The sequence below is a fragment of the Pocillopora verrucosa genome, chromosome 1 (assembly GCF_036669915.1).
Source record: "Pocillopora verrucosa isolate sample1 chromosome 1, ASM3666991v2, whole genome shotgun sequence".
NCBI lineage: Eukaryota > Metazoa > Cnidaria > Anthozoa > Scleractinia > Pocilloporidae > Pocillopora > Pocillopora verrucosa.
Window position 1 is genome coordinate 4,686,876 of NC_089312.1, and position 24,565 is coordinate 4,711,440.

A 24,565-nucleotide genomic window follows, 5' to 3' on the forward strand; every position below is an offset into this window, starting at 1 on the left:
TGTGGTATCCATATTCATCTCTTCAATGACGCGAAGAATACGCTGATTGAGAAGTTGTAAATAATCCTCTATAATCATTATTATCATGATCATAATATCTTAGGTAGAGCGGACAGCTGTTATGAATCATCAATTATATAATAGAAATACTCTCCCCTAACTACTGGGCGGAATCTCTTGTTTCAGGGAATTTTTACCATTAGAATTAAATGCTTCCGAACCAGATGATTTCATGAAAAGGAATGCAAAACAGTTCAAATGGTCTTTCCTTTCATGTACTTGAGCGGTCAGTGTGCTGCTGCAATGCAAGTAACGTCGAATGGAAGTCACTGGGTCTCGAGGGCACATGCTGGGCTTGGAAAGCTCGGGAAGTTGAAATGATGACAACGCGATAAAACACTTGAAACTCTAGCCTTTTGAAATATTTCATGTTTCTACGGGGTTTTATCAACCTTTATAAACAACTAGGTCATGTTAAACAATTAAGTTGTTTCGCCTCTCAATTGAGTCAACTGATTCCAAAGAATACAATATCTTTCTAGAGTTATCGGTGTCGAGAAGCACCTGTTATGAAAAACGCAGAGATTCTCACCAGAGAAGGAACGAGAACTCCTCACTAAGGCATCCTTTCGTGAAATGAATGTACCTTAAGATGAATCATAATCTTGTATAAATTTTTTTAAAGATTTAAGGTTGAAGAAATGTAGTTAGAAATAACACAGAAGAAGCCAACGTAGAAATTAATCTAGAAATAAAGTGGAACGATTTCGTTTTAGGACTATTCAAAACAAAAACTGTTTATGTTACGAGTTTCTTTCTTTTAAAATTTAATACAGACCGACAAGAGGCAGTAAGTTTTTAGCTATAGGACTGAGACTCCATACAGTTTTGCTCACCATTAGCAGTGTATTGTTTTTCTAGTAATTTTTTTATGTTTTTCGCTTTTCTAGGTCACTAAATGCCACCAAAAGGGCGATGAGGAAGGTTTGGCATATCGTTCGCTGTAGTAAATATTATCAAAATGATTTTCATTATTGAGCTAAGGCTCCAAGAAAGGAGGCGCTCGCCAGTAATAATTTGGCTTTGCCAGTGATATTCTTCAATTTGCTTCGATGAATCTCTTAAAATGTTCACATTTTGAAAAAAAAAAAAAAAGGGGGGGGGTCTTATGAATTTTTGTTATCAACAAGTATTAGAAGGGCACAAACGTGTTTTATGATCCAGCAAATCATAGGAAATTCCATCGAAGGAAACGCGATAAATTTTGCTCGAGAGATCCCTATTTTCGTTATCGTAAAACATCACGTAATGGAATAGAACCTCGTTAAGATCTGTATCTGAGTATGCGTAAACTTTCGAATCTGTCGCGATCTGTCGCCTTGTGGCAGTCTTTCCCACGGTGTTTTCTTTTCGGTTGACCTCTTTTTCAGCCGTAGAAGGCCTGTAAATATTACGGGTGCAGTTGCTGGAAGCCCTAGATTCCATCACATGAAAACTGCTAAAATGTTTTTTAACACACCTTTTCAGATAACAATTGTGCGATCGTATCGAGCCGCCATGTTTGTTATGCATGTTAACCCTTTTAAAGCTCGCACTATGTTCGCACCTAAATCTCGCCCGGTCAAAAATCCCTTTGGATCCTTCTTAAACGAAAAAGGCTGCCATCATCCTTTTGGTGTCTCTGCATACTGATTTTCTTTCTTTAATATTTAGAGTTCCTACGGAGAAGATGATCCTCGCAAGGAGAATGAAACTTGTGTTGTTGACTACAAATCAAATTCATTTTTGTAAATGTATTAGAGGTAAGTGGAGATCCGTTAGAGAAAAGACAGAAAAATCCTTGGAGGGGAACATACTGGGCCCTTTGAGAATGCCGAGCACAGATGAAACGGGAGGATTAGCACCAGATGCGGCAAGCTGATTGGGTATATCAACGAGCGTGAAAAATACGATATTTTTTTACGTGTGTTGTTACGGCTTTTCTCAGGGCCGGAAATCCCTGTATAACACCGCAGTTTATGTGAGAAATATATATATTGTTTGTCGTAATGATTACCAGCAAAGCAAAAACTGGTTGTGTCATATATTGTCCTCACATCTTTTCGAAACTCTCTTCTTCTAGAGCTACTTTATTACAATTCTCTTAAAGTACATTATTTTATGGCTGACAAACTACAAAATTACATCGGGTTCACTTACCTCTGATACACTTACAGAAGGGTATCTTAGATTTTTCGCTTGCGAAACATTTTTCGTTTTCTTTGCATGGATAATCTTTGCAGGTGCTTTAAAATTTGTAATGAGAAACATTTACATTTTCAAACGTCAATAACGAAATTTTTGTTTGGTCTTGAAAGCTGAATACCTTTAATCGATTTTACATACAAGAAGAAGCTCAAGACATATATGGTTTTACATTTTGCATATCAAAGAAATGGAATTCATAACACTTAACGAACCGGAAAACATTAGAATTTCCTCATGACAAACATTTCTGCAAGTTCTCGGCCTGAGAGCACCATATGTTCTATGGGCATATCGGCCGATTGCAAAATCGCCCCCCTATCGTCTTTGCTTGTTCGCCCTCTGATGTAAAAAAAGCACGATCCCACATCCACCTGTTCGCCATCAAAGTTATCAATTCGTTTCCTTACTGCTGAGAGTTATCATTTTTCGTGGGCATCCTAATCCATGGATCAAAATTTAATTTTACCTTTAAGCGACGATAAACTTCAATCAATATGCCAATTTACTTCCTTGTTAATTGACACACAAATAATGAACAAATTATGCAAAGCCATAAGTATATTGCGGTCTTCAAAAAGAAACCAAAGAGACTCTGAGTGGTCATGTCTTTGCGAGTAAAGATCATCCAGATGTACGACAACTATGTGACCTTCCTTATGGAAAGCAGATAGTAGGGGTTTAAAAATTTTTAGTAAAAATCTTTGGAGCGCATGACAAACCAATGGGAAGGCAGGTGAATCACGCTCCCAAATAGAGCGTAAAAATTTTCGATCTTAAGATCTGATGGGAATAGAATAATAGGCATCTTTTAAAGTCAATAGCAGCTATGATTTTTGGTTACAAGTTTTGTTATGGTGGAAAGCGAGTCCATTTTAAAATGATAGTGGCTGACTGCCTTCTTAAACCTCTTCAGATTAAGTCCCATTCTTTGTAAGAGGCCAGCAAACAGACCATTAATTTCCTAGACGTCACCTTCCCCATCCTTCGTGAGGCAAAGAAATATGCTGAACAAAATTTGTCCAGGCATAGGTGATGTCTTTGTAATGACACCTTTCTCAAGCAATTTATCCACCTCATAACGAACGATGGGGAACTCACATTCTGAAAAAGCTTGGTTTGGCAGTCTGTGTCAGACAGGGGTAGCAATACATTCTAGACTTGCTCTCAAAACATCAGACATTAGTATACTGGTACTAGGAAGTGTCCTCCAAGCTGCGAAGTGAGTAGTTACCTCCGCTGCTTTGAATGAGTTGCATAAATGTTGCAAACTTAGTCAATAAGGTAGGCAGAAAAAGTTCAAACCACTTACCTCATCCTTTATTTGAGACAGTTGTTTCATAACTTTTTCTTGTTGTTTGGTAATTTTTTCCTTCTGTCGGACCGATTGTGGCCTTTCCATAAAAACTCTTTTTTGGGGCCTTTAGACGGCGGTCATGTTGGTTTGAACTGTGTTGTTTTCCTTTATAAGGCCCGGTATTAGATGCTGAGCTAACAGAATACCTGATTTTGCTCGCCTCTTTGGCATCTCGCAATTGTCTTGCCACGTCATCTCCATAAAGGTACTAGCTACCGATGGGTACTTCAGCAGAACAAATGACAAAGTATTCTGCTTTCAGTGCTGGTTTTATTTCATCTCTTCGAATCTGGGCTAGTTGTCTGTTTGCATGCTCCAACATTGAAATGGTGTCGATTGGTTGTGCCATGATTTTGTTATTGACTGTCTGGAACAGAGGAATTATTACTAATCAACATGTTTGTTTTTTGCAAATTTGCAAAGGTAGTTTTGCGGATAATTTTTCGTAGATTTGATATCCTCAGGTCTGTTTTCCTCTGCTTGGCATTTAACTGGCCCCATATCTCTGGATTTACTTTTACACCCTTTATGTCAGAGCAGTTCGGAGGTCGTTTGCACTTTTCGACTAAACTTTTAATTTTTTCAGGGGAAAGTTTCTTGTCCCATCGTTTTTTAGTAATATCAGCTAACTCTTTCTACGTTTCGTCGCCGGTGGCGTCATCCTCGTCGTAACTGTTGGCAAAATCTTGAAGGAGCTTTGTTTCCTTAGCGGGAGTTTCCCGCTGTTTTTGGCCGTTGGCCTTTGAACACTCGATGAGCCTTTGAATGTAATTTTCGTCGTCCAGCTCGTCACCACTAGCGTGGAGACTTAAATTGCCTACTGTTTGGTTATCGTAACGCTTTTGTTTGCCGGACTGACGAGAATTTCCTTCGGAGTCAGAGTCTGAAACATCCTGGAGGTCGGATATGGACTTTCGTTTTAAGCTCGGGGGGCGTTCGTCTGTGTCAAGCTGATCATACAATTCAGCCATAATGCTGGCCATTTTACCCATGTTTTTGTTTATATTATCCAGGGATATAGAAAAGTCTTTGTCTTTTAAAACATGAACAGAATTCTCCTGACTAGGAGAGCTGTCGGCGGTGCAGGCAGCGTGAGCCATTGGCGTGGTATCTTTATCAGACATATTAGAAGAAAACGACTAAAAACTGTGTAAAAACTGTGTGTGTAAAAAAACACCTAAACCTGGAGCTTACCTGCCGTCTCTGGTAGTACACAGTGAAAATAAAGTGATGATGGCTTAGATTATCCTTGAAAAGCGGTAGAGCTCGCTCACAATCTTTCTTTCAAGCGAAATCGCAAAGCACTGATCAGTGATGCGCATGCGCATTTCATGTAATTCCTTAGTGACGTAGACTGATGAAAAGATAGAATTGGCAAATTAAAAACAGTATAAGCTAGAGTCAGATTACGCCTCAGTGTTGATCTACTGCTAACAATTTTTTTTTCAAATATTATTGGGTGGCAGTGTTTCCCTATTTTCTCATCGAGGCTGTTTTTTTCGCAGTGTGAAGGTTGCTTAAAATCATTTATTTTACCTGATATTTTATTTTATCTTTTTTAAACAGATATGTACATTGTTGTTCCTATAATTGATCAATTTTCAAAAACAGTGAATCTTTCTTCATCAAAATTCGATGGCATCAAGCATCATTTATCAGGGCAAGATCAACGACTGCATCCAAATCCTCCTCGGTTTTTTTTTTGTTTTTTTTTCTCCTTCGCTACTATTGCACTGTCTACTAATAGCTCTTCGTTTTACGAGCATTATGTCTGGGAAAAGCTATCTTTTGCTATGAAGTTTGATCTTCTGATTTCTTCTCCATCTAAACCAGCTTATCAATGATTTGAAAACTGATATATTTCAGTGCTACAATAATCATTGCTCGTTTAAGTATTTTGAAAATACTTGTCCAAACCGACCTTAAAATCAGGGCTCTACAGGACGACATCGAATTGGACTAGAGAAATAACTAACACCATCTTTAAAGTTTTTCCTGAGAAAGAGAGTCAGATATCGTAACAGGCTAGTTTGCTAAGCTTGTAGGATAAATTTAAGTTTAGCTCTACTTTCGGCCTCCTCCGCAGCCAGGGACAACTCTATATCACTAAGAGACTATTCATCTAGCCACTCAGAAACTTCCTCATTTGTTAAAAATTTCACCCTCATATCATCAGCGCAATTATTCTCAGGTAATGCCCCACTGCACAGACATTTTCCATTCATCCTGGCTTGTGTTTCTGAAAAATCACATAGTTCAATGAAAGGTCCATTGCAGCCGTTTTGCTTAATTTGGTTTGGTTGCTTTCCTCATGTAATAACTTCAGTATTTCATTCGTGTAATTCTCATTATCGTGACAAGATTGTAAGATATATTAGCTGTGATCCTTGATGCTCTTTTTATGTGAAATTTATGTTATCACAACAGTACTCGGAAATCTGAAGCTCAAGCAGTAGTTAATCGCACAAGTCATTATCGTAGTTACAATCACTAACTTGATGTTGCGTGACATAGCCACTGATGTCAAATTGCGTTACATCTTGTTTATTTTTTGAGACACAATCTTTGTTCATGCTGTTCTCATTCGTGTTTAGAATTGCTTCCATTTCACCATTCCCGGAATCATTTGGCCTTTGCTCGCATTCAGATAACAAATTACAAAGCTCTTGATCATCAAAATCATCAGTTGAAAACTCACCAAACTAACAGGTGAAAAAAATCGCTCTTGAAACTTTTGCTAATATGTTAAAAAACGAGCATGTCTCTCACTCGACAATCTCTCATATGATTGATTAGCGTAAGCTATATTTCATAAATCGTATCCAACTTCTTCACATTCGAAGAATTAGATACAAATCTTTATTCGATTACCTCACAACTTAACAATGGATTGATTTCCTGTGGAATAGGTTTTCTGAAAGTAACCAACTGATACATGGTTTATAATTTGCTTTTTCCTAATATATCCAACGACTGGCTTATAATATGATAAGAAGACGTTTGCTGCGTCAATACTCCCACGATTTATTGATTGATGTGAAATTCAAGTTTCGCTCTTGCCACAGCTAGGAAAAGAGCCCAGACTTCTTTCCAATTTTGGTTTGTTTGTTGCTTTTTTCTTTTTTTCGTAAGGATTGATCTTTATGTTCTATAGCTTTGCCAAGTTTGGAAAATTGTTTCGCAAAAATCCACACCTTTTAACGATTTTAAGAGGGAGCGTATTTAGACTATCTTATGAAAAGATCCATAAAATTGTGGAATAGTGCTAATACAGATTTGAAGAAACATTGCATACATATTAAGATTTATCTTCCCTGGTTCAATTCCAGAACAGTTTTACTGAAGGTTAGCTCTTCAGTTCCTGGCAAAAGAGAGATGCCATACTTTGACCTACGATTGGAATCTGTGCGAGAAGTCTCCGCTATTCGTTTTATCGCTTCCTTAATTTTTAGCCCTCACCCAAAGAAATCCTACCAAGTGATGTCTTTTTGGGCAGCTAATACTTATATACCAGGGGAACGATAGCCAACTCTTCTAAAGTCGGGATGGTAGCATTTCTGGTAATAAACACCAAGTCTCAAATCTGCCACAATCCTATCATGAAAAAAAAAATTAATTGCGTGTTCTTACATTCTACATTCATTGTTTTATTTTTAGAGCAATTCTAATTTTTTCATCAATTTTTTTTTCTATCAAGAAAGTTTTAATATTCCTCATCCTTCACCACGCCATGGTTATAAGTTGAGTTAATCATGTGAACAACAAAACACACTGCAGTAGAATCGTCGCGATCCACCCACTCGGAATGCTAACCATCCCCCTGAGATTTGGAACACCATACCATGTAACAGTAATGAAATGCTCTTAGAATTACACGTAAGGAAAACAAATGAAGTTATCTTGTGTTACGGCATAATCTAACCGACAAAAAGAACATTACAATCCTACATACTCGACTCCTTTACCACACAACTTGTAATATTCTTAATAAGGAGCGAATCGTACGGTCAGTACAGTAATAATCCTGAATAAACTCACTTGAGTCTACTACAAGGTATATCTTAGCTCACCATCGACAAAAATAATCACAGATTTCTGCAAGGCCCCTAGAAAGGAACAATCTCCATATTAGCTTTCCCCCGGTATAGCTTTCCAAGTGGTCACTCACTCCCGACAACAGCTGGTAACTACTTCTACAAAGTATTCTGGAACATTCTGGAGGCTTAAAACGCAACTATTTTAGTTACGATTTAGTTAATCATTATGATTACGATACCTAATGAGATGTTCCAGAAACTTCCAGTTACTTGATAGCGACTATGAACTAATGTCTGAATACTTTGTTGGCTTTCCGCCGTCTGGGGGGACGCGTAATTAAGCACACGGTGGTAAAGGGCCCTTCCGCACTAGCAACCACACGCTGACAAAACTTGTTTCTCTTCGCCAAAAATCACATCAAAATTTGTCCTTGCCAAAATGTAGAGTGTGCTGTACGTATCAGCACCCCCGGGGACCCCTTTACATGGGAGGGTGGGGGTGCGCGCCTGGAATTTCGAAAACGACCGCTATAAGATTCTAAAAGGTACTTAAGTATTATCCGTTTGGGAGTGGCAACAATTAGCCTGTAAAAACAAGTATTTATGTCCTTTTCTGTCTTTTTCTATACTTCCCCCGCTCCTAAAGAGGATTCATACAAATATGAGAGCCGTGCCGCGTTACACCAGTTATTATGTGGCAAACGGTATGAACTCGTTCTTGTACAAAACTCATTCGGATATCATGTAAAAGATATTTTCAATTCAACCTAAACATAAATCTTTACACATGGTAAATATCCATTTGTGTCGGTATCAATTACTGCGTGACTGGCTTATGATATAAATGAGGGAGGGGAAAACACAACGCAAAACCTGGGCTCTTGTCAAAAAGTAATACCCGCGCGTAATATAATAATCAAAACGGCGAATGAAATCATAAATGAACAAGGTAAGAGTGTTGTGTTAGACGTTTTTGCAAATTGTAGTGATTTATGCCAGTTAACGGTGGCGACAAGTAGGCGCACCATGTATATTTCATAGTCACTAACAAGTAACTTTAGCCAGACTTTGAGTTCGTCTCAAGATAGAACAACACAAATACACGAGGAAATTTTTTACAGTAACTTTATAACCATTCTTTTGTCTTTTAAAAGCGTGAAGCTCAGTAGATTCTGTCATATCGGTCATTGTTAAAACTGTCTTTGTTTTGATGCTACTTTTCGACATAGGAAAAGTATGTCGGACCACAGGCAGCTCAGGCTCACGGCTCGAGAAAAAGCCAACGGTGAATTCGTGAACGTGTCACGCGTTGTGTGACTCGGTGTTAAGTTACGGGAGGAACCGTTGAAAATTTGAACACTTTATAAGGAATAGTATGGGGAGCGAAATATGGTCGATTTACAACGATAAGTATTTCGAAATATGAATATTTTACACGTAAATCAATAAAACTTACTCATGCCCTGTATATCAGTCGTAGTTTCTGGCGATTTCTGCCGTTTTAAGCTTGCTTTACCATCACTGTTATCCATGTCAAAAGACGAAGTCAAGACTGCACACTCCGATTTCGACCGTGGTCCACGCGGAGGTGGTTTGCGCAATTGCGCCCCGAAAATCCTCCCGATCGGCATTTTTCTCAGCCACACTTTACGATCTAAGATCACTGCACCCTGGGACATGTCTCAATACCAAAACTTCGCGCGCATTTCGCTGGAAACGAGCGTTTTCTACCTGAATTTCCAAGTTTGCTTCTTTCTGGCTATTCTTTGAACACGCAGACTGGACACGGCCGCGAGAGAGACTTGGGTACGAGGTCAATTTTCTCTCTACCGCGAGTGGTACGGTCGATTAATGTACAATACTTACCCCATCTCCACAGAGACACCTCGCCTTAACGACCAAACTACTCTACTGAATATTACAAAGAACGAGTTTTCACAGGAAGGAAAATTATGAACACTAACACAATGAACTTCATTTGACAATCTGCGTGCTCACAATAGGCTAAGCTAATCGAAATTTTATTGTCCTTCACAATGGATGACCGGTGACTAAATAGACATTTACTCCAACGTAAATTAGGGGGGGAGATCATGGGTAATTCGGTCGAATCTTGAGGGTTTTTCCCATTTTTCCATAAGTTTAGTGACATCAACTGGCAAAACATTGTAGTTTGATAGGCCATGCATGAAAGGGTAGATGCAATCGACGTTAGGACATTATGTGGACAACGGTATTTACATTGCGGTATGTAAGACTTCACACACAACGTTCGCTTTAATTACAGTCAATTTCAGGTGGCGAAATATTTCACCTCTCCATGAATTTCACAAGAAATCTACGCGTAGGAAAAAATAATATTCGTATCGGATTCCGACGTCAAACTTGCGAAAAGCTATGATACCTAAATATTTACCCTAGGTTCGCACTGGGAAATTTGTTCTCTATTAATATAAGCTTTCTCCCGTGATTTTAAAAGGAATAATCCATCCCTAAAGTTCCCAAAATGAAATCTTAGGATTTTCATCTTGAAATTTTGCCACTCTTAACTCTCTTCTGATTCGCTTCGCCGTCGATCTCACCGCATCTCTTCCTCTTCGATAGCATTTTAGCGAAAAAAAATCGAATCTTAGATGCTCACAGCAAACCCCGCAGAATATTCAAATTTTGTCCGTTGTTTATCTGTTTTAGTTTCAACTCGCTGTCTGATTGGTTGATTAGGACAATAGGTTAAGGCGAGGTGTCTTTGTGGGGATGGGGTAAGTATTGTACATTAATCGACCGTACCACTCGCGGTAGAGAGAAAATTGACCTCGTACCCAAGTCTCTCTCGTGGCCGTGTCCAGTCTGCGTGTTCAAAGAATAGCCAGAAAGAAGCAAACTTGGAAATTCAGGTAGAAAACGCTCGTTTCCAGCGAAATGCGCGCGAAGTTTTGGTATTGAGACATGTCCCAGGGTGCAGTGATCTTAGATCGTAAAGTGTGGCTGAAAAAAATGCCGATCGGGAGGATTTTCGGGGTGCAAACCACCTCCGCGTGGACCACGGTCGAAATCGGAGTGTGCAGCCTTGACTTCGTCTTTTGACATGGATAACAGTGATGGTAAAGCAAGCTTAAAACGGCAGAAATCGCCAGAAACTACGACGGATACACAGGGCATGAGCAAGTTTTATTGATTTACGTGTAAAATAGTCATATTTCGAAATATTTATCGTTGTAAATCGACCATATTTCGTTTCCCATACAATTCCTTATAATGTGTTCAAATTTTCAACGGTTCCTCCCGTAACTTAACACCAAGTCACACAACGCGTGACGAGTTCATGAATTCATCGTTGGCTTTTTCTCGAGACGTGAGCTTGGGCCGCCTGTGGTCGAACAAAGATATTCACCAAAAAATAAATATATCTTTGCCAGCTTCAATAATGACGGGGGATTAAGTTTAGATGATAAAACAAAGTATTGTGTTGACAGAAATACCGTAAGTCAAGTGGGATCGTTACATGAGGTCACACACCTCGGGTAATATTCATGGTTAAAATTTGCATATTTGAGCGGTCGAACGAAAAAAATTATTTCTCGAAAACTAAAATAAATTTTCACAATAAACTACACCACAGTTATTAGAACATATTGGGATACAAAATATAAAAGTAGGAGTGAAAACGAAGTTTGGGCGACTTGCCACAATATTTCAAATTTGTTCGATGGATGCTGACATCCTCTCTTAAAATTATATTTTGAGGCAACTATTTATTGAAAGACGCAGAAATGAAAAGAAAGTTGACGGGTCTTCAATTAAATTGTGTGCGACGTACCAGAGAAAAGATGAAACACGAGCTAGTTACAGCATGTCTCTTTTCATCGAGTTGACGGGAGATATTTTGCAAAGCTCTGCTGATGTTTATTTTGAGTGCGTCTGCAAGCCAGCCTGAGTAACGAAATAACTTCTCCATTAGACAATCTTTGAGACATTAAAACGTTTAATTAAAATTAAGCCCATTATCAATATCTATGAAAGTCTCAACTGACGAAATAAGTAACGTTTTCACAATACGAATTAAAAGTCCCTTTCTCTTACTGAGGGAGCGACATATATTCAAAGACAGAAAAAGTGCTTTATAAACATAGCTATATAACTATCAATAAAACTATTTCACAAACAAAATTTAAGACATTTTATTACCACTACGAGCGTTTATAGACTACAGCTAAACGCGCCATCTGCCAACAAAATGTCGCATTAACCGAACTTGTATATTATAAATTAAGAATTGTAACTCTACGCAAAACGGATATATTTAATTCTTAATTAGAAGCTACAGTTTGCCGTTGGCTTAAAGACGCAACTACCACAAATGAAATCATGCTGGTCGAATTTTGATCTCGGTGCGCTTTAAAGAATATCCTTGTCCTCGAAATGACTCCCACGTAATACCTTGTGCGTTACCTCCGCCTTTATACAAACCATTTGGATTGGCGTTATGGCAGTAGTTGTACCACCAGCCACCTTTATAGGCTAACGCACAGTTTTTATTGTTTTGAACGTCGTTATCTTTGTCTTTGGTTGTAAATCTCATGTTTCTGGAATATCAAAAGCATTTCGTAAGAAACTGAAAAAGAGCCGGGCAGCAGTGCTTCTAACAGCACATCATAGTCAGTAGAGTGCAGATGGTATTGCATGGTCGGAAATATGCAAGGAGCACTAATTTTCAGCAGCGCACATGAAAAGATTCCCCTCTCAGGAAAGTTTTAGAAAATAGAATGGTAAGCAAGTACACATTTTTTTGGTTAATAATGTTAACAGAAATTTGATGTCAGTATCATGTTGAAAGAAGCAATCTTGGTTAGCAATAAACTGGAAGTTAAAATATCTGATCGGATGAAGTATCTGCATCCGGGATGCGATACTTCAGCTTAGATTTGTCATTTGTAGAAAAAAACCTGATCAGCTTAAGTGTAGGGATCCTCGACTTCCGGCAGTCCTCAACCAAATTCTTGGGCAGGAGCCTTTCAGAAATTACCCTTATATTACCAGTCATTCTCAGAGCAAAGTACAAAAAGCTGCAATGTAACATACCTGATAGGCCTATTGAGAGATAGCAATGCATCGCCTGCGGTGCCTCGGTATCCATCAATTGTCACCCGATAATCATCGCTTTCGTCGGCCACAACGAAAGTCGTGTACTCGGCAAATCGTCGGTCGTCTTCGTAATCCTCCATATCAATTCGAAACACCATGCTGGCAGATGCAGTCAGACGGTGAAGATAATCGTTTCCGAGCCAAAACTCGCCTTTCAGATTTCCAAAGCCTTTTTTGTATGATTCCCAGTCGACATAAAAGTCTACTGAGCCATCCATGCGTCTTTGAAAGGTGGTCCATCCTCCGCCATCAGTTGTCATGTCACACAGCACTTGAAAGGGTTCTTCTTCATCAGGGTAAACCCAGTACACACCGTCAGTTGTGGAACCATTTTGATAATAGTCAAGACAGCTCTTGGGGCAATCTTTAAATGTAAACAGCAAGTAGTCAAGTTACCGTCTGTTATAAATACATCTTAAGGAGAATTTCTTATTTCTAATGAAAAGGAAATGAGCTTCTCTCAAACTACAAAAATCTACCGGGTCTCCACTTACCTCTGATACACTTACAGTAGTGAGTTTTTGATGTGTAGCTTGCGACACATATTTCGTTTTCTTTGCACGGGTCATCTTCGCAGGTGCTCTAACATTAGGGAAGGAAAATAGAGAAACGTATGTATTTTCAAACATTGATAGCAGACGTTTCGTCTTCTTTTTTTTTTATTTTGAATTCTTTCGTCGATTTTACAGGAAGATAGACAGTACACAGTACATAAACAGTTTTCTATTTTAAATAGTCCAAGAATGAAAGTTATGACACTTAACAAGTTGCGCGACGTTCAAACATTTTTCATTGCGTCAAACATTTCTTTAAGTCCCAGGCTTGTAATTTATAAAGGTTTCGCGCTATTTCAAGTTCGCTCAACTTCCACCGTTGCAAGTTCACCCCCTTGAAGTAAATCAACCTAAATCTTGTCTTAAGTAGCTCGCCAACAACTTTACCAAATAGCTTCCTTGCACCCGAACGCAATCGATTAATCGAAATACCGCGCTAATTCCTAGCCATGTTAAGTGGAGCACAACTACTAAAAGAATTATGCAAGGCGAAAAAATAGAGAGATGCAGCTACGATTATGAACAGAAAGATTCAAACATTGAGGTGCGATCAATTTTTTATGCACAAAGAAAGATTTAGCATACTTTTATTCCTCTGTAAATGAAATTTTCCTCCTCGGTAAAGTTAGCAAATCCAACAAATCGATCAGAGTCGATTAGCTGGCATCTGAATTTCCCTGAGTCGCCTTTTAGGGTTCCAAAGTTGTAAGACTGACATCGCTCTTCAACCACACATTCAAGCTGACAGGAACTTTCCGAATCCACATCTATTTCTTTCATCAGGCTTCCGTTCAGCTTTTGCCCTTCTATCTTTTCGGCAAAGCTAACAGCTTTCAAATCTGGCTCTGAAATACGGTTTATGCCGTACACAGCTGAACAGACGAGATTAAATATCCACAGATACATATTCATTCTCCATGGAGAGATTTTCACGTGAACTGATGTGGAAATTTCTTTGACTTTGAGCGGCGACCTGGCTAGGTTAGCAGATGAAAATACATTCTTAAAGTGAAGAAATAGTTTGCAACAATTTCTTTTACGCTCCTAACACGCGAAGAAGGCACTCGGGAGGTGTTTTACATAAACATTTATCATCATTATTATCATAATCATAATACCCCTGGTAATTTTAAATTATCAATTACATAAAAGGAAATACACACCCTCGACTTGTGATATCCCTTTTTATCTCTTTAACGACGCGAAAAAGTCCCTAGAGGGGATCTTGTAATTAAACCTTTTTCATCATAATTTTTGTAATCATCATACCCCAGGGAGAGTGGACAGTTGTTATCAATTAAAACATAAAAGAACACACTCTCTAAACTTGTGATATCCTTTTATATCTCTTTAACGGCGCGAAGAACGCGCTGGTTGAGAACTTGTAAGTAAACCTTTATAATCATTATCACTACAACCATTATATCCCAGATAGAGTGGACAGTTGTTCTGAATTATCAATTACAGAATAGAAACCCCCTCCCTTAATTTGTCATATCCTTATTCATCTCTTTAACGGCGCGAAGAATGCGCTGGGTGAGGCCTTGGAAATAAACCCTTATAATCATCATTATTATAATCATCATACCCCAGGTAGAGTGGATAGTTGTTGTAAATTATCAATTGCATAAAAGGAAATACACTCCCTGAACTTGTGATATCACTATTCATCTCTTTGACGGCGCGAAGACTGTGCTCTATAAGGTCTTCTAAATAAACTTTATTATCATTGATATCACAATTATTTTACTCTTGGGAGCAACGGACAGTCGTTATATATTAATTAGCTACATGAAAAGCATACCCCTCATCAACTTGTGAGATCGTTATTTAGCTCTTTATGCGCGAAGAACCACCCTAGAGGAAGTCCTCTAAATAAACGGCTTTTTTTATCGTCGTCATCATAATATTAATGTTCAGACTAGCAATCAATAGCTTTATCAATTAATTACATACAAGTCATACCCTTTCTGGACCTGTGATATTGTAATCTAACTCCTTATAGCCAAAGAAACACCTAGGGTAGTCTTTCAAATATTTAAGAGAAAAAGATAGATCGTTGCATGGGGGAATCTTTGAGCGGTCAGCGTGTTACTGCAATGCAAGTAACGTCAAATGAAAAAATTTGCAACACAAACCACCTACATTTATCTACAAAGCTGATTCCTTTCTTGAAATGACGAAGTGTACACCTTGCGAAGTAGAGCATTCAAATGGCGACCTATCAAAAGTATTTAGATTAGAAGGAAAGAATAAAATTAGAAGGTACGACAAACTGATGCTGTCAGAATTTTTCTGCATTCATAATTAATAGCCACCGCAGCAGTATTTCATTGTCATCATTGCTTCATCTTAATTCCTACTAAATTAAAAATTGACTTTTCGCTTCATTTAAGAATTGCCTATAATATTTCAGGGGTGTTACGTCCCTAAAAAATACATACACCTTATTCGATGGTTTAACATATAATACGCGGGGATATTTTGCGAGTTGTGCAGTATTTTTTCGAGCCCCGAAGAATTATTTTTATTATCCACCGTTATTTAACGTTTGATTTTGGTTTGCAAAATACATCCTACGGCCTCAGCTGTTTATCGTATCGGTCGCATAAGGAGTACTTGATAGACGAAAACAACCCGAACGAAACCATCAAAGTTGTACTTTGTGACCAACGAAAAAATCGAAGTTTGGATCGGTCAGTACGGCCATTTTTTTGCCCCTTATTTTTGCCCTGCTCTACAGTTTAATACCCTGGCAAATTTTTCGTGCTCTCTACATACTAGTGGAATAATAACCGGCGTTATTTTTCGAGTTTATATGTGTATTTTCTTAACTTCTGTTCAAGGAATTATATTAAGATTAAGCCGTAAGTTTTCGCCAAGCCAATCAAAAAAGTGTTGGTTGGAAGGTTAAAAAGAAGGTTTTTCAAGCTTGAGTCATGAAATTGAGATCAGACTATCAGTTTTGCCGCCAAACAAACTCCATTCGCGTCGAGTAGTTCGCCAACCGTTTGCATCCAATAATTAATTTGGTCAAAGCAGGAGCTAGAGAGAGAATCGGGGTGCTATAACTGATGATTTCGTCGAGCAACGGCTTTAAGAGTGTCCAAGTGGTTACGAAAACTTTATAAAGATATATTACACTTCCTTAGAAAACTAACACGACAGCACGACAGCACGACAGCACGACATGAAGACAAACTTTATGAGTAAACTCAAGAAAAAAATTCGGCATTTGAATGCCACAACATCAAATTACAAGTGGAAAAATATCAAGGTTTATTTCCCCTATTGTATAAACTCGATTACTAGCTTCATTGCGAAAATTATTTCCCTAAAATAGTTTTAGTACTTTTATCAAGGTCTAACTTTTAGAGAATAATATTCAAACATTGAGCCACACAAGTAATTTTTGATACATTTAAAGAGATTAAGCTTACCATTATTCCTCTGTAAATGAAATGCTATGCAGAGATGCATATATAGTCTTCACTGTCGGTAAGTTTTATGATGAAGAAAAATGAATGTTTGTTTCATTTCTATTTTTGGTAACTAGGTAAGCAGGTGCAAGAAAATTGAGAATCTAACGATTTCCGTTGAACCTTAGAAGAAAGTTAAAGTCACTTTTTTTTGTACAGTCAGAATTACTAAAGTCAATGACAAAGAACCAAGCAGTGGGACCAAGTTTTGGAATAGTAGCGTGCACTGCGAATTGCTAAAAAACTTTTAAGCCCGTGGCCCTATCAGGCTTGTTTTAATTGGTTACAGCTTTGTGTGTTTCCTGTATTTCCCTGGGGCATTTTCGCTTTTGAGTGTTTAGTTGTCTTTTGTTTGCAGGCTTCATGCTTTTTTTTCAGGCTTTCATCCTTAATGAACAAAGGATTCGCGGATACTACCACCGATATAGTATCTGTGAATATGTATCCGTGTTTCTTCGCACATAATTTAGATTTTCATGCTTTTTTTTCAGGCTTTCATCCTTAATGAACAAAGGATTCGCGGATACTACCACCGATATAATATCTGTGAATATGTATCCGTGTTTCTTCGCACATAATTTAGATTTTCACTCTGTTTTCTCTAACTATTTACTTTTCTTAAATTGATTTTAAAATGTTATTTTTATACCGATGATACCCACTATTTACCCCTCTGGTCATAAAATAAGAGCTTTTAATCTTATGTAAACACATGGATAAAGGATATGGCGGCACCAACTGTCTATATTTCATTCATAAGTTTAGTCTTATTTGCAATTTATACCTTTTACAACAGGACTTATTTGAGCCGTAACACAGTGGTTAAAAAAACTACATAGGTCCAAAAGCGTCTAGAAAACTAAGGGAAAGAAACAATTGTTCAATACACAGGGTAGACGAAAGAAATGATAAAATTCATTTGAAATCCTGAAATAACTCTTTTTTTATCCTGGGGTTGTGCTTGTAGTCTGCAATCAAACTTGAAGACTGATGACTACTTCATCGATTCGCTGGCCCCGTCATTTATTTCTTTATTCAAACGCAAGGTTTTGAGGTAGAACTGTCTATTTTAGTGCAAATGGTGTAATTTCTTGTGGACAGTAACTTCTCTCCCACCTTGCAATTATATTTTGTTCCGTTGTGTAATTTCCTGGAAGGTTCTTTATTCTTTCTTGTATCACTGCTTCTGTGTGCGTGCCAGAAAGAACGTGTCACGCCAAATAATTCAGTGTATAAAATAACGTGGACATATTGTTATTATCATTATCCCTGCAGAGAAATTCTAATTAACCATTGAAAAGTGGCATGGAATATCATTAATCAGCTTTACAATTTGTTATCATTCATTTTTTTTTTTTTTTCCGACGCATTATCTCAGTTTTCAATGACAGGCCTGTGTAACAATAAATTCCTATATCAGCCCTTCAAATGAAAAATGCATGCATGTTACTAATTCATAATTGCCATTTTTGAATATCGAGGAATATACCAGTTTTTTCTTTAGAATTGAAAAATCCGCCCTTCACTCAATTAATTTTGTGTCATATTTCATTGAATTTCAATCTTGTCTTTCCTTGTAACGACAATTTAAATAACAGAAAGAAATAAATACCTGAAAAATTATTCGCCGCTCCCTCGCTTCGATTCAGATCAAATGCCTTACAACAGCAAGAATTCATATACAAAAAGCCTACTGCGTACAGCTTTTCCAGATCATTATCTTAAAATGAATATTATTATGAATGAGTTTTTCATTCATTTCAAGTCACTATGGACAACACCCTCAAACACCTGGCTTCCAAACAAAGGCGCTGGTGGTAACGCCGATTAGTGGTGATAATTTTAGACTTATCCTACCCAATTGTATGGTTGGTTAGGCATTTGTGCTCCGATAAGCTGAATTTTCTTTTTTGAAAAAGAAGACCGCTTTTTGATGCTCTTTCAAACGTGTACCAAACTGACGTTTGGTCTGTCCGATATACTCGTTTCCGATATATTCGTTCCTGAACACTTTTGTGATAACGAGGGTGTAGTTTCTCATTCAAAAAGCCTCAAGGATTAGGCACTGGACAGGAGTGTTGAAACGTTGGGTCTATGAATGGTAACTTCTCGGTTACATTTATTTAATCTCTAAACCACAGTAGCATCAAACCATGTCTAATAGTCCTGGTTGCCATGTGAATTTAATATATTTTGTCTGTAGAACAGTTAAGCAAACAGTTCTGAATCAAAACATGGAGTAACAATTTTAACACATTAAGCTGGGGATAGTTTTGTGATAAAATATTACAGCCAATTATGCGCTTTTTATATAATTTCTTTTCTTTGGAGGATAATAAATCTTTAAGAATTCGATCTCTTCAGAAATATAATGTTAAACCCGTTAGTTATGTCATGAAAAACATGTTTTAACCAAAAAAATAACTACGTTGTATCGCAATAGGAGTGTCTCTTGGTAAGTCACTTTCAAAAAAAAAGTATATCAACGCTCATTTGTCAGTGGCTTTTAAAACGTCCTGTAAAGCGAAGGACATATGTACTGACCCTGATATTATGAGCTTCCCTTGGTGTTTTTACCATAGGGGTCTTTATCAGGCACAATTTGATTTAAGTGTTACCGGCGTATACGAGTTTTCTCTAAGGTACTATCTTCACTTACCCTGCAAATTATTTCTCCATCCACCACAACCGTGTTATTATTGACCATCGTACCAATAGCGTCATTCCAACTGAGACATAACAAAGAGACCATGGTAATCATTCCAGACAAAACGCAATGTTTGTGGAGAGCATTAACATCCATTTTACGTCAGATGAACATTAAGCAATCTTCGATAAACAGGGACGCAAATATTGAAAAAAAAACAGCAGAAGGAATCCTCCTATCTAGATTTGCAAGAGAATTAAGATTAACGCGTCTTTACAGATCTTTTGGCCATAATTCAGCTTAGCACCATCTTGAAGTCAAAATTAAAGGGAGTTCAGAGTTTAGGCAAATGTCTCGTGGTTCAAAACATCTTTCTCCATGCTTATTTTCTATAAGTTTCTGTTGAAATGTAGCAGACACTTAAAATTATATTTTGAGGTAATTATTTTTTGAAAGACGCAGTGAAGAAAAGAAAAGAGGACAGGTCTTTAGTTGAGTTATGTGTGACATACCAGAGAAAAGGTTGAAACACGAGCTGATTGTAGCAGGTCTCTTTTCATTGAGTTGACGGGAGATATTTTGCAAGGCTCTGCTGATGTTTATTTTCAGCCCATCATCGATATCTATGAAAGTTTCAACTGAAGAAATAAGTAACGTTTTCACAATAAGAATTAAAAGTCCCTTTCTCTCACTGAGGGAGTGACATATTTTCAAAGACAGAAAAAGCGCTTTATATACGTAGCAAAATCAATAAAACTATTGCTAAAACAAAATTTGAGAAAGTTTATCACCACTAAGAACGTTGAAAGACTTCAGCTAAACTCGCCATCTGCCAACAAAATGTCACAATAACCGAATTTTTATATTACAATCATCACAAATTAAATGAAGAATTATAACTCTACGCAAAGCAAATATCTTTAATTCTTAATTAGAAGGTACAGTTTGTTGTTGGCTTAAAGACGCAACGACCATAATTGAAATCACGCTGGTCGAATTTTGATCTCGGAGTGCTTTCGAGAATATCTTTTTCCTCGAAATGACCCCTATGTAATACTTCATGCTCTACCTCCGCCTTTGTACAAACCATTTGGATTGGCGTTATGGCAGCTATTATACCACCAGCCACCATTATAGCCTAACGCATAGTTTCCACTAGAACGAACGTCGTTATATTTGTCTTTGGTTGTAAACCTCATGTTTCTGGAATATCAAAAGAATTTCGTAAGAAACTGAGAAAGAGCCGACAGCAATGCTTTTAACAGAATATCATAGTCAATAAAGTGCAGATGGCATTGCATTGTGGGAAATATGCAAGCAGCACTAATTGTCAGCAGTGCACATAAAAAGATTTCCCTATCAGGAAAGTTTGAGAAAATGGCATGGTAAGCAAGTACACATATTTTCTTGGTTAATAGTGTTAATAGGAATAACAACAACCTTTATTTATGTGTCAAATCTAAAATAGCAGTTATACAACCACTAACTGGGGACACTAAATACTACCTAAAAATTTGAGAAATTTAAAAATAAAACAATATATATGTACAATTTAAAATCTAACCTAAGTCTTACATAAAAGGCAGTTTTCACATTTACTATCAGTCAATTTAGAAACAAGGTCTATTCTACGTATGTTACATTTAAAAGATGATATGGATGTCAGTTCTCTTACATTTCTTGGTACAATTGCCCATATTTTGGGTCCCATATATCTAAGCGAATGTTTTCCAAAAGTGACAGTATTAAATCTAGGTATACCAAAATCATTATTACGCAGTGTGTACCTAAGTTGTGGAATTTGAAAAAGGCTACATATGTAATTAGGAGATAAATTGTTCTTTACCTTATACATAAGAATGGCTATATCCTATAGTCTTCTGTTCTGCAGTGTACTTAGGTTAGCCATGTCTAATAATTTATCATAACTACTCCCCTTATCACAGTAAACTGCCCTAAGTGCCCTTTCTTGAATACGTTCCAATTTTCTAGTATCACTCGCCCTACAAAAATGCCAGACAAGATGGCTGTATGTTAAATACAAATTAAATAGGAATTTGATGTCATAATAACGTTGAAAGAAGCAATCCTGGTGAGCAATAAACTGGAAGTTAAAATGTCTGATTGACGATGATGCATCCGGGATGCAATACTTCAGCTTAGATTTGCCATTTGTAGAAAAAAGCTGATCAGCTTAAGTGTAGGGATCTTTGACTACAAACCATCATCAACGTATTTCCAAATTCTTGGGCACAATCTTTTAAGAAATTACCCTTATATTACTAGTCATCCTCAGAGCAAAGTCGAGAAACCTGAGAGATAGCAATGCATCGCCTGTGGTGCCTCAGTATCCCGGCATCGATTGTCACCTGATAATTATTGCCTTCTTCTGCCACGGCGAAAGTCGTGTACTCGGCAAATCTTCGGTCGCCTCCATAATCCTCCATATCAGTTCAAAACACCATGCCGGCAGACGCAGTTAGACGGTGAAGATAATCGTTCCCGAGCCAAAACTCGCCTTTCAGGTTTCCAAAGCCTCTTTTGTATGATTCTCAGTCGACATAAAAGTCTACAGAGCCATCCATGCGCCTTTGAAAGATGGTCCATCCTCCACCATCAGATGTCATGTCACACAGCACTCGAAAGGGTTCTTCTTCATCACGGTAAACCCAGTACACACCATCAGTTGTGGAACCATTTTGATAATAGTCAAGAGAGTTCTTAGACCAATCTAGAAATTAAACGCGAACGTAAAACGCTTTGACAATCACGGAAAAAAAATCTATATATTCTCGCTCTCTCTCCCTCTCTAAATATTTTTGTAGTGGATGTCGCATCTTTGATCTTTCGTGACCTTGCCTCATCTGGTGGCTAGTCAACAACACAAGTTTCATTCTCTTTGCAAGCATCATCTTCTTCGCAGGTGCTCTAAAATTAAATAAAGAGAATTAGTGTGCAAAGAGATATCAAAAGGATGATGGCAGACTTTTTCGTTTAAGGAGTCTCAATAGGGTATTTTTGACCCGCGCGAGAGCTGGGTGCGAACATAGCGCGAGCTTAAAAAGTGTCAACACGCAAAACAAACATGGTGGCTCGATACGATCGCACAATCGTTATCTGAAAAAGTGTGTTAAAAAACAGTTAAACAGTTTTTATGTCATGGAATCTTGGGTTTCCAGCAACTGCAACAGTTATATTTATAGGCCCTCTACACCTGAAAAAGAGGTCAACCGAAAAGAAGACACCGTGGGAAAGATTGCCAAAAGGCGACAGATCGTGACAGATTCGAAAGTTTACGCATCTTAGATACAGATATTGGCGAGGTTTTATTCCATCACGTGATTTTTTGCGACAAAGGAAATAGGGATCTTTCGAGTAAGATTTATCGCGTTTCCTTGGGTGGAATTTCCAAAGATTTGCTGGACCGTTAAACATATTTGTGCCCTTCTAGTGCTTGCTGATAGAAAAAAATTCATAAGACCAAATTTGAGATAGAGGAAGAAAAAACAAAATTGCAAATAGCGAGGAAACTGTCTTAATAACCCTTATTTTTTTTTTCGGCTTTTAAATGATAGGCAGGACAAATTTCGGAAATTGTGAAAATTTTGAGAGATTTCCACGACGCAAATTGAAGAAAACCACTGGCAAAACGACCTGCTCCTTTCGTGAAGCCTTATCTCAATAAAGAAAATCATCTTGATAATATTTACTAAAGCGAACGATATTCCGAACCTTTCTCATCGCCCTTTTAATAGCTTTTAGTGACCTAGAAAAGCGAAAACATGAAAGTTTCCTAGAAAAACAACATGCTGGCGCGCGCGCTAATGGTGAGCAAAAACTATATGGAGCCTTAGTCGTTAAAAACTAAAAACTTCCTGCCTCTTGTCGGTCATGCATTAAATTTTAAAAGAAAGGAAATCAGAACATAAACAGTTTTTGTTGTGAATAGTCCTGAAACGAAATCATCCCGCCTTATTTCTAGATTTATTTCTATGTTGGCGTCTTCTGCGTTATTTCTAACAACATTTAGACAATTCCAAACATTACAACTTTTGTAAGCAGACTACCATGTTCGTGCGGGAGAAGTATCTCTGGAAAAGAAAACTCTAGTGTTGATCCGGCATGCGGTTTTCCGGTGAAAGTCTTTGTTGTCAGGGTAATTGGGCATACTTGGAAAACCGACTACACTGCGCCTTGACAAGTGTTGATAAATCTCAAACAAAGCACCTATTACTGTAACATTTTCGGAGGGCGAAAAACAAAATCATCCTGTAAAATATTGACTGCAGAATTTAATGGCCTTTATTGCGTGGCCTCAAGCGTTAAAATCAGACGAAAAACATAGTTTCTTCCTAGCACCGCATGGAGCACCACGGTGTCATGGTACTCTTTCCATTCTGTCAATCACACATGGAAATCACATGAAAGGAGAAGGATTACTCACCTTGATACGGATCCTGTTTTCGAAGTGTGTCTTCTTCCTGACTTTAGGTTATTTTCGAAATGTCTTCGTCGGAAAAACTCACCCGAGCACCGTACCAGTAGTGGTGCACGTGCTCTCACGTATTCAGAAGTCGTGCAAGGAATATCTGCGCCTTTGGACAATGACTTTTGGTATCGTTACCAAAAGCAAGACTTCGTGGAGGCCACGCGGATTGCCTTGGAGGCGTCGCTTAATGAGGGTCCGCTGGTAACTAGATTTACGTTCATTGCCGTTCATTATACTTTTCTCTGACGATTGAGTAAAACCTGGAGACAAAAACTTAGTCGCCCTTATCAATTTTAATTTCAGAGACGTAAGGGTGACTCTGAAGACAGTCTAGATAAGACAACCTCTGGATTTAACCATGCACGTGGCCGTTTTCTATTTTAATATTTTTTTAATTTTAATATTTCTTATTTAATTATTGATTTATTATTTTTAGCTTTTTTGGACCCTCGACATATTACCCTCACCCTCGAAATGTAACCCTCGACCCTCGGCGCTCGACCAAAAGGCAGACTTTCTTCTAATGGAACCACGACTCCACCCAACAGATTTTAAAATCATCGATATCTTTTGGCGTCTCGAAGATGCCGGCTCGCGACAAAATAAGATCAACTTC

General features: G+C 37.8%; 1 protein-coding gene and 2 pseudogenes across 4 annotated transcripts; all 3 read right to left on the minus strand.

The window, feature by feature from the left end:
* Positions 1 to 3,557: 3,557 nt before the first annotated feature.
* Positions 3,558 to 4,725, minus strand: LOC131770909 (uncharacterized; annotated as a pseudogene).
* A 990-nt stretch (positions 4,726 to 5,715) lies between these two features.
* Positions 5,716 to 6,207, minus strand: LOC131800116 (uncharacterized; annotated as a pseudogene).
* A 5,414-nt stretch (positions 6,208 to 11,621) lies between these two features.
* LOC131800210 (ficolin-2-like) lies at positions 11,622 to 17,994 on the minus strand. 4 transcript variants are annotated; one of them, XM_059117907.2, is made up of 6 exons: positions 17,930 to 17,994; positions 15,480 to 15,555; positions 13,920 to 14,311; positions 13,275 to 13,362; positions 12,718 to 13,144; positions 11,622 to 12,221 (listed from the first exon to the last, which is right to left on the minus strand). In XM_059117907.2, the coding sequence occupies exons 2-6, from the start codon at positions 15,541 to 15,543 to the stop codon at positions 12,002 to 12,004; spliced, it is 1,191 nt and encodes a 396-aa protein (XP_058973890.2). In that variant the 5' UTR covers positions 15,544 to 15,555; positions 17,930 to 17,994; the 3' UTR covers positions 11,622 to 12,001. The 4 variants fall into 4 exon arrangements, with proteins under 4 accessions (XP_058973890.2, XP_066027992.1, XP_058973888.2 ...); XM_066171895.1 differs by lacking the exon at positions 17,930 to 17,994 and adding an exon at positions 16,775 to 17,016 and having other exon boundaries at positions 13,920 to 14,307; XM_059117905.2 differs by lacking the exon at positions 17,930 to 17,994 and adding an exon at positions 16,775 to 17,016.
* Between the last annotated feature and the right edge of the window lie 6,571 nt (positions 17,995 to 24,565).

Excerpts from the sequence above, each read along its gene's own strand:
- LOC131800210 (XM_059117908.2), bottom strand. The coding sequence starts at position 15,005 with ATGAATAGTGATATCACAAGTTCAGGGAGTGTATTTCCTTTTATGCAA. Across the intron at positions 14,308-14,922 it reads AACTATCCACTCTACCTGGG|GTCGCCGCTCAAAGTCAAAG; the intron begins GTATGATGATTA and ends TAACCTAGCCAG. Across the intron at positions 13,145-13,274 it reads CTACTGTAAGTGTATCAGAG|ATTGCCCCAAGAGCTGTCTT; the intron begins GTAAGTGGAGAC and ends TTACATTTAAAG.